General features: G+C 39.2%; 1 protein-coding gene across 1 annotated transcript; it reads right to left on the bottom strand.

Annotated features, from left to right (window-relative positions):
• Positions 1 to 1,045: 1,045 nt before the first annotated feature.
• On the bottom strand, positions 1,046 to 10,492 carry LOC118809702 (DDB1- and CUL4-associated factor 7-like). The gene is made up of 7 exons (XM_036573228.1): positions 9,991 to 10,492; positions 7,037 to 7,195; positions 5,686 to 5,797; positions 5,454 to 5,572; positions 3,447 to 3,656; positions 2,971 to 3,088; positions 1,046 to 2,214 (listed from the first exon to the last, which is right to left on the bottom strand). Exons 1-7 carry the CDS (start codon positions 10,123 to 10,125, stop codon positions 2,042 to 2,044), a joined length of 1,026 nt encoding a protein of 341 aa, XP_036429121.1. The 5' UTR covers positions 10,126 to 10,492; the 3' UTR covers positions 1,046 to 2,041.
• Between the last annotated feature and the right edge of the window lie 363 nt (positions 10,493 to 10,855).

A 10,855-nucleotide genomic window follows, 5' to 3' on the forward strand; every position in this document is an offset into this window, starting at 1 on the left:
TATTGTCAATGGCTGTTCAAGGCTATGGCAGCTTTAAAACATTTTTTCAAGACCTAAAGAGTTACCTGTGACTTGTAAGCCTTTTGTTTTTTGTTGCTTTAGTAATAAAAACGTTTTTTATGATACAATAAAGTTGCATGTTACATAAGAAGTTACAACCTAGAAGAAAAACACTCTGCGGAGAAACAATAAACCATGACAGCGCTGCAGTCTTTTGTTCTGAGCAACACTGCAAAAGACATCATGCTCTGAGAAAGTGTGCTGTTGTTTGAATACCACAAGGAAAAACAGAAATAAATGGCTTGTTGCTTAAAGGCCTTCACTTGTCCACTTAACTCAAAAGGTCCATAATTTGGTCTTCTGGTCCATGAAGGATGTATAGTGGACAAAATACCTTGGTCCCGACGTTGGTATAGTATGACACTCCAAACAAAAAAGGTTCTGTGACATGTAACAACAACAAAACCCTTTTTGGTTCTGTAAACAACCATTTTAAAAATGATTCTTTAAAGGTTTTCCATCACAGAGAACAACATGAACAAAGCGTAGAAATAACCCCAAGCTGTATAAATCCTGTGTTAATTGCCTTGTTGGTAAATACAAGCATTTACTTGTGTTCTCTGTGGCCCAAATCAAGCCGATATGTATTGTCTCCAAGTGTACGACATCAAACATTAAAATATTTTATATCACATAATTTGATCTGGCAATATTGACTGTTGGATGGAAATTCCAAAGCTAATCACTCACTACATTAACTAGGTAGACGGTTAAGGCAGTAGTATTGAAGGCATCAAATCTTTTTTAAACACATCAATTGCAAACAATTAGTTGCACAAAATAGGTTGTAAACAAGTTGCAAACAGAAGTTTAAGGGTGACTAACAAATTAGCCATCAACACATGACTTTCTCTGTGTTGATACTGATACTGAGAGATAGAAAGTAAAAATGAATCAAGCAAAAACACTTACGTGACGACTGGTAAATAAAATCACGAGTAAAACGTCACTTATATTGTGCTGGGCATCCACTGGAACTAAGCTGGATGTTTCAGAGTGCTGTGTTTATTTTTAACAACTGTTTGCAAGTGGATGCACCCCCACTTACTTCTGTACATATCAAAGCTACATTACATAAGAAATACATGAAGTACATGAACAGGAAAACATTGCAGCACAGCATGACTACTTCTCATTGGAAACTGATTTTGATCAATAATAATACTTTTTATATGCTTGTAGAAGCCACAGATACTGTGCGAAACTAAAATCACACGTAATAACAATCAATAACAAAAAAAGAATTGGTATTACGTTAAAATAAACTTCCCAAAAATGTGGAGAACAAGACTTCAGCTGCTTGAGTTTAAATAATGTCTTTGAAAATGGCCCTATTCAACTGAAAACCTGCAAGTGACTTATCAGGCACATCACAACGGTCATTCATTGGCAGTATTTGAAAATGGAGATTCTGAACCACTGCCAGTATTTGCTGTATAAAAAGCTTGTATGTACAGCTTAAATTCACATTAAATATAATAGTTTATACAATTATACAAAATACAAAAGCCATGTTTTTAGCCCCAGGGCCAATCTGCCCACCTCAAAGAATCTGAGCATTATTCTCATCTGTGCCAATCACAGTAATTGTAAAGAGTAGCTGCTACAATAAAAGTAAGCTCACGTGTACCTTGAGCACAATCCTTACTGAAATGCCAACACAGTTCAACTTAAATTTATATCACTGATCACGTGCAGCCATTTTGAAGAAGGTAATTATCCCAAAATGAAATACAACAATAACAACTATTGATTTACTCCAAGTAGAATGTAATAAAAAAAACAAATACAAAAGAGAGAACGAGATTGAAAGTGAACCTTCCAGTTGTACATCTACCTGGGTACATCCACTTCATCCAGGGTTTAACTCCCCCTGCCTGCCTGACCCAGGTGGGGTGCAACAGGTGTCAAAAAAGGTGCTGTTAAAAGGGACAGCAATACTGTTGCTAAGATTTATTAGGACCTACTGGACGTCCGGCCTTCACACTCGCAGGATCTCCAGGCAGTTGTTGTAGCAGATGGAGATCCAGTCGGGCTGGGTGGAAGCCCACTGCACGTTGTTGATCTCCCCTTCGGCCGTGTAGGCCAGGATGGGGTCCTCGATGGCCCGCGGCATCTGCTGGATGTCCCAGATCAGAGCCTGGTGGTCGTCCGCTAACGAAGAGAGTGATGCCATTAGATGTGTGAAAACTGCATAAGAATTTTGATCAATTTTACTAAGCAGGTACATTTTTACTTGACCAATGTCCAGCATCTCCTAATCCCTTACAATTAAACAGGCTGTTTTTGTTGTGTTGGCTGTTCCTTCTAAAACTGGTATGTAAAAAAAATGTTTGCAACAAACTGTTTAGTTTTAAACTAAAATCCTCAGAGATGTGGCTAATCTGCTATGACTAGTCTAAACGGGCAGTCAGGTGAATGTAAATGTGTCCTTGGTTTTGATATCACAACCATGATGTATTCCAAACAGGGTGTTTTCGCAGCTTAGTTTACTTGTACTGAGTAGGGAAAAAATTGTACATTTTGAAATTATAATGGTGTTTACAAAGTACAGTTAAGTGCAAAAGTTTGTGCACCCCAATCAAATGACATGTATTTGTTTATTTTCTAAGTGAAAATAAGTCCTCTACAGAGAACACACTTCTGCACATTTTAATACACAATTACTGTCTATTTGCAGAATTTAACATACCGGGGGAAAATACGTATTAGCAGAAAAACGCCATATTTAAACCAACAAAATTCAACCAGGGTTAATTCAAACTTTTGTATGCCACTGTACATCAAACCTCTCATAAAAATAAGAAAAAATAAGTGGGGAAAATCTGTTTTTCATGATAAGGCAGCTTTACTTAACTGCTGCAAGAAAAGTGTGGGTGTTTGTGTGTGTGAGTTATGTGAAGCAGTTACCAGCCGTGCATATGTGGCAGGAGGAGTGGGGAGCCCAGGCGATGCCATTTACACATGCACGATGGTTATTAAGCCTGGCCACTGGAGTACAAGGTACACGCACGTCCAGAATAACAACCTGAGAAAAAAAAAGAAAAAAGAGTTACATTACCAGTCAAAAGTTTTAAAACACCCCAATTTTATAAATTTTTATTGACATTTAATCAGCTCAAATCCAGTGAATAACCTAAAATAGTACAGAGATTAAAAAAATAACATTTTAGAGAAAAAATAGGTCAATAGGACAACACCTCAACACTGGTCCAAGGAAGAAAGTCTCAGTTTTAACTACGAAGTCTTCATTGCTTTATTTGACAGGTCGAATGGCAATAAGAAAGCCATTGCTAAGGGGGGAAAAATGTGTTCTACAACTTTTGACCAGTAGTTTACCTCTAAAGAATATGAAGCAAAAAGATAAACAGATTTGTCTTTCACACCTCCATGCCGTCCATGGCCATGGTGGCCAGGTAGTTGGCGTCCTGCCTGTTCCAGTAGAGGCGCAGCAATGGGTGGTGCTGAGGGTCCTCGTAGATGATGGTGCTGTGCTCCAGGTGCCGCAGATCAAACATACGAACCGAACCATCCGCTCCAACTGACGCAAACATGTCCCGCCCTCCGCCAGCCCGGCTGAACGCAATATCATACACCTGCAAGGGTCAGAGAACAACATTACAAGTCGGGTCAACATCTTCATTAAATACTGTGGCACAAATCCTAATATTAATTATTATAATTTAAAACAATTAGATTAATGATGCAAGTAAACCTACTGCTACAGTCTCCCTACAAAACCCATGCCACATATATACAGTTATAATCTGAATAATAAACTGTAGTAATGCCAGATCATTTTTATTTATTTAAAGTGCCCATACTGTACATTTTTCTTGCATTTTTTTTCTTTGAAATCCTCTTTGAATGTTGGTTTTATGTACAAAAAACAGTCATAATTCATTTTCACACGCCCATTTTCCAATCTCTCTTTCATCTCAGAATTACTAAGGCTTTGCTTACTGTGCTTTTAAGACTGATATATGTTAATGACTTGGCTGCCCTGTGTTTTGGTCTCATTTAAAAAGCAGTCCAGACTTAAACACTCTTTATAACTTCAGCATGCAGGCTACATGGATTTTTGTAAATGTGTTGGTTTTGTGACATCACAGAAACAGTCTTTTCAGCTTTGTTTCCGTATGTGGACTGTATGGACTGGGAATGAGCAGCATGTTTTGAAACTTTAACAATAATTACAAAAAACATCAAACTCTTTTATTTAAAAAAAAAAACAGTTTTCCACGACCCTTGCAGTCGGTTTGTAGAGATTTAGTAAAAAGTCTAGCGACATCCAGTAAAATTTAACAATACCACAATAATACCAGAAAGCAGATCATTTTCAATGCGGACGCCTCGAAACGCGTATTCATGCGCTATATTTAATTACACTATGGACAAAAGTATTGGGACACACCTCTTAATCATTGAATTCAGGTGTTTCATTCAGTCCCATTGCTACAGGGGTATAAAATCAAGCTCTTAGCCATGCAGCCTGACTTTACACACATTTGTGAAAGAATGGGTCGATTTAAAGAGCTCAGTGCATTCGTGGTGCTGTAAAACCACAATGTAAGACATTTTGAACAATTGTAAGCTTCCAACTTTGTTGGAACAGTTGTTCCAACATGACTGAGCCCCAGTGCACAAAGCAGCTCCATAAAGGCATGGCTGGGTGAGTTTGGTGTGGAATAATTTGACTGACCCTCACAGAGTCCCTGACCTCAACCCCCCAAAAAAAACTAGAATGAAGGTTGTGAGCCAGACCCTCTCTTCCAACATCAGTGTCTGACCTCACATATGCTCTTTTGGATGAATGGGCAAAAAATCCCACAGACTCTCTCCAACATCTTGTAGAAGCTTCCCAGAAGAGTGGAAGCTGTTAGAGCTGCAAAGGGGAACCGACTCCATATTAATGCCTATGGATTTAGAATGGGATTCATAAAAGCTCCTGTAGTGTGATGTGTAGGTGTCCCAATACTTTAGTCCATATAGTGTATTTCTCATACCTCATTAAAAAAGTGGAGAAATTGTGTGGAAAGTGCAGATTCTATACTTTCTCACACCATCCAATTTTATTATGACTTACATATATCCACCTACAGCAGTTTAGCCCCACCCATTCACGTTAAAGTTATAAGGAGTATTTCAGCCCAGACTGCTTTCTGAATGAGGCACAATTCAGGGCAGCCAATCAGAAAATGCTTCATTTATACATATCAGTCTTATAGGTACAGTAACAAAAGCAGCCTGTTTAATCCTAAAAGATACAGAGAGGCTGGAAAATGGTGGTGAAAGAAAGAATTACGACTGTTTTTGGTACATAAAAGGACATAAATGTGGACAGGTCTAAAAAGACCCTCACGCTATGGAGAAACAAGGCTCTAATTCCTTACCTCTTTATCATGGGCAATGAGCTGTGTTTTGACATGGCCAGAGACCAGATTGACTCTCCCCAACACTTGCCCTGTCTCTAGTCCCCAGATGGTGCAGGTGGTGTCGATACTTGACGTACCTGTAGATTCAGGAAAATGCAGTGTGAAGAGTGACTTTATGATGGAAATAAAGTGTAAAAACTGTCAAAAACTCATTGCTACGGCCACAAAGAGGAACAGGACATTCCCTAACCAAGCAGGTTGGGGTCAATCTCGTTCCAATCGAAGGAAGTGAGGGGTGCGCAGAAATCAGAGTTTTTGTTATTGTTGAGGAGGCACTCTAGTCTTGTGTCTGTGTCACCCACCTATTCAACAGAAAAGAATGGCAAATCACACTTGTTAGTACAAAAACATAACTCATTTTAAACAAGGCCTTATAAGCCATAACAACAAAATTAGTCTAAATGCAATAAAATGTATTCTATACATTTTGTCCCATTGCTTTTCAATGAACAGCCCCGGGATCAACTTTTTGATATATTAACATTCATGAAAAGAAAAATTTCCTTTATCAAGGATAATGAACTCAATCTTGTTTTACTTGTTTTATTTTATTTTTCTCAATTTTATTTTAAACCCATTTTATTACCTGTGAACAGCTAATGAAAATGGCACAGAACTAGCAAAGATATATATTCTGGAAAGAATAACTGCCTGTAATTTTGACAATATTAGATAGTTTTTATTTAGTCTATTTTATTAATCATTAATTTAATCAAGTTATCCGTCAGTTTTAGCCCTATTTGGGGCTGAATTCGTTTTACCTTGGGAGGTGATGAAATTTGAACAATCACCCATGAGATACAGGATTTTTATCAAGCATGAATCTGTAATGTTTGTCATTTTAACAAGTCTGCTAAATAATAGTTTTCCAAATGAATTACCTTTTACCATTGTCAAATGCAGAGCTCTCTCAGTAATAGTAGTTATGTTCAAATCACCTCATGGTAATGTAATAACAAATTCTTGTAATAGACAGCGGCTCCTCTGTTGGTGACCGGGGGACATTTTTAGTGATGCCCTAATTAGAAGAAGAATGAAAATTAAATATCTGAAAGTACCTCTTGGCAGGACAGTATGATTTCTGTCCTGTTGGGAGGCATATGTTAAGTCAAATGAGCCCACGTTTGTCGACGTGAACGTCCAGACTATGAAGTTTTTTTTGTTTGGGTAATTTGGGGGAACTACAGAAATACTTTATCCCAGTGGTCACCAACCCTAGTCCCAACCCCAATCTGCCACATCCAGCCAATTAACTTTGTCAAAAGTCTTTAGATCAGATACATTACTGGCAGGTGAGGTGGTGCAGCATGTTAGATACAGGTTGGAACTAAATTCTGTAGCAAAGTAGGTCTCCAGGAGAAGGATTGGTTACCACTGCTTTATCCTGGAGGAACTGACCAAGTAGAATCCCAAATATTACATTACCGGACCTCCTCTGGTAAAACTCATCCAGTTAGAATAAGGCGTTTGACCCCAAAATCATATGCCAGTGACTATATCGCTTAAGTAACACCTCTTCTATTTTAGTCTAGCTCTCATACCCTCCATATGCGCAGGTAGTCTCCACTGGTGGCCAGTAAGTCTGGGTAAATTCCTTTAGAGTCTGGGATCCACATGATCTTCGTTGTGGGATACGGATGATCGAAGGTGTTTCTACACACAAACTCAGAGCTTTCCTCCTCCAGACCGACCAGCTGCACCTGCACACGATGAGAAATGCGCGTCAGGGTGGAAGTTCGCTTATATTTCTGAACCTTTTCGCTGTAAAGCTTCTTTTTGTGCATCTGCATTAAACAGCAAAGGGTAGCATTCTATCCTTAAAAGAGCCAGCACTGCCGTACTCCTCTACCAAGCCAGCCATGGTAAAGACAGCTTGTGGTTGGCGATTCAGAAATTAGTTGTAAATAAAGTATAAGATGTAAACAAGGTCATTCAGTATGGACGTCCGGAGAGGCCATGAAGTAGTTATAATTTTCTGGACTGTAATCTTGAGATAACGAGTTAACCATCTTATAATCTTGAAATAACAAGTTAATTATCTTGTAATCTCAACATAAAGTTGTTACATTGAGATAACGTGTTAACTATCTTGTGATCTTGAGAAAACAAATTATCTTATGATCTCAAGATACCAAGTTGTTATCTTGAGATAACGAGTTAACTATCTGATGATCTCAAGTTAATTGTTATCTTTACATAACAAGTTAACTGTCTAGTGATCTCCAGATAACGAAGCTGTTATGTTGAGATAACATGTTAACTATATTGTGATACTGAGATAACGAGTTAATTGTCTTGTGATCTTAAGATAGTTACGTTGAGATAAGTTAACTATCTTGTGATTTTGAGATAATGAATGAACTATCTTGTGATCTCAAGTTAGCGATCTTGAGATAAGAACTATCTTGCGATCTGAAGTTAACTAAGTTCTTATCTTGAGATACGAAGATAGCTATCTTGTGATCTCACATTAAGTTATCTTAAGATAACTATCTCGTTCTTATCTTGAGATACGAAGATAGCTATCTTGTGATCTCACATTAACAGTTATCTTAAGATAACTATCTCGTTCTTATCTTGAGATACGAAGATAGCTATCTTGTGATCTCACATTAACAGTTATCTTAAGATAAGTTAACTATCTTGTGATCTCAAGACACCAATCCAGAAGATTATAGCAACAGTTCATGGCCTCTCCGGACTTCAGAGTGGTTTGATGTAAAATGCTTCAGTCCAGAGAAACCTACGGACTGTTCACAGTGGTGGTGATAGGAACCAGACATCTGAAGAGTTTAATGCCTCTGAAAGCTACATCACACCTGATGATCATGCCCGAGCCTTTGTTTACGACAGTTTTGAGGAGGGGTCGGCCTAAAGCGTATAAATATTTTAAACCCATTCATGGTTGAGAGTTACGTGCAGAGTGTTCCAAAGCAAAACAGACCCAAAGAAACCTTTTTTCAGATTTGCCACAATTTTACCATCACCAACATTACATACATTTACACTACATTACACAGAAAAATGTGCTGTTTCTTTGATGGATTTGGACAGCAAATAAAATGGCTTTATTTGTGTTGTAGTCATGGTGACCCCTGGTTCCATTCACCACCGCAGTGAAAAAATCACAGTCCCTATAATCAACCATTTCACATCAAACCGCTCTGAATGACTCTGTTTACGTCTTAATAACTGTGTACTTCCACCTTTTTAAATGTATTTGTATTGGAAGCAGCTATCAAAATTTAAAAATACCAATGTTTCACATTCCTGACTCACCACAAGCTCCACTATACGCCCAAAAGTATCCAGACACCCATTCTAATTCATGAATTCAGCTATTTTATGGCATGCATTGTTGACAACTGCGCACACAGTTTGTATAATCTCCAGAGAAAAGCACTGACCGATAGAATGGGGCGCTCTAGAGCAGCCACACATGAGTCATGTGCAACGCCAAGTGTTGGCTGGAGGGGTATAAAGCCCCCCAGCACTGGGCTGAGGAGCGGTGGGGCTGCATTCTCTGGAGTGATGGAACTCCATCCAATACCTTTGGGATGAATGTAAAGCCTTCCCAAAAGAGTAGAAGCTGTTACTGCGGCCAAGGAGAACTCCACCAGTTTTTCAAAATTTCAAAATTCAGCCCGAGATGTAAACAGAGTCATTCAGAGTGGTTTGGTGTGAAATGGTTGATTGTAGAAACTCAGATCTCTTTACAGTGATGGTGAATGGAACCAGGGGTCGCCATGACTACAACACAAATATAGACATTTTATTTACTATCCAAAACCACCAGTGAACCTATTCGTGTAACAACAACGGTGGTAAAATAGTCATAAATCAGAAAAACTATGTTTTCTTTGGGGACTATGTTGCCTTAATGGATTATATTACATTTTAAGCCAAATTTGATCACAAAGGTATCATAAAAACAATGTCAGGCGAAGTATATCAAACCATTTCATGTAATAACCTTCTGTGAGTCGGTGGACGTCTGGTTCACCACCACTGTGAACAATTCTGACTCAGTAAGTTTCTCTAGAACTGAGCATTTCACACCAAACCACTCTGAATGACTTTGTTTACATCTCAATCATTTAATCATGCAGAAACTTTGAAAAATCGGTGGAGCTCCCCTTTTCTGTCTGGTTTCAGAAGAAATAACGCTAATAAGATGATAAGGTGTCTACAAACTTTTGGACACATAGGGTCAGTTTTCTGGTCAAGGAGAGGATCTCCATTCAGATAACACACAGTCCAGGACTAGGCTTAATCCCAGTCCGGGAAACCGTCCCTATAGACGAAGCTGAAGTTAGCGTCTCATTCGAATTCCCCGTTCCACCTTAAATGGTGCAGCAGGTACAATGAGACTGCTGCACCATTTAAGGTGGAACGGGGAATTCGAATAGGAAGCCAACTTCAGCCTCGTCTCCTAGAGACTCTCTTTCCACGGCACCAGGTTGGTCAGCAGGGCTTTGTTTTATGGGTGACTAACTTTGTTGTTGTACTCCTCCACGAAGCTGCCCAGCGCCAGCCGAAAGCGCCGGTCCGGCCGGACGCTCCAACTCATGGCGAACACCGTCCACGGAGCCTCGTACTTGTAGATCTCCTTGCGTTTACCGTGGGACATTTTTCACCGCTACTGGAGCTCCAATCAACCCGGAGAATCAGACTTAGAGACCGAGAAGAGCGACTGCAGCCGTTCAGTTTCAGACGCCGTTTTGTTTTTCAGCGAGGCGTCTTCATCAAAGCAGCCCGTCGGTCTGGGGTTAGCCGCTCGCGCTAACAGAAAGCTAACAACAAACAGGATAGCTTGGTCTAAAACAACACATATAGGACAGCTAGAGGGAAGTTAAACGTATTATTGAGTCCCAAACCAAAAACGTGTTGTAATACTGCAAGAACATGACGGCCCACTGACTATACAATTAAAAAATATACAGCAACGGCACAATTAGCTAACCGCTTCTGGCTAGATGGTCGGGCACGGTGGTGTGTTTACGACAGTCGAGAACGGTTTTCGACAGGAGACCGTCGATCAAAGATATTTTAGTGAGAGCGAGACAACCTTTTTTTTTGCCCACACGTACAGTGAACGTTTTAGACGACGGCGTTTTACGGCCGCTGTTAATGAAATTAAAATAGTAGATTTTGAGAATAAAGTGGTAATATTTCGAGGATAAAGTCCTAATATTTCTAGAATAAAGTGGTAATATTTCGAGAATAAAGTCCTAATATTTCTAGAATAAAGTCCTAATATTTCTAGAATAAAGTCGTAATGTTTCGAGGATAAAGTCCTAATATTTCGAGGATTATGTGGGCTAACTGTAGGGGGGCTGCTGTGCTTTGAATGGGGAGAG

This window comes from Colossoma macropomum, unplaced genomic scaffold (genome assembly GCF_904425465.1).
Source record: "Colossoma macropomum unplaced genomic scaffold, Colossoma_macropomum, whole genome shotgun sequence".
NCBI classification, from domain to species: Eukaryota; Metazoa; Chordata; class Actinopteri; order Characiformes; family Serrasalmidae; genus Colossoma; species Colossoma macropomum.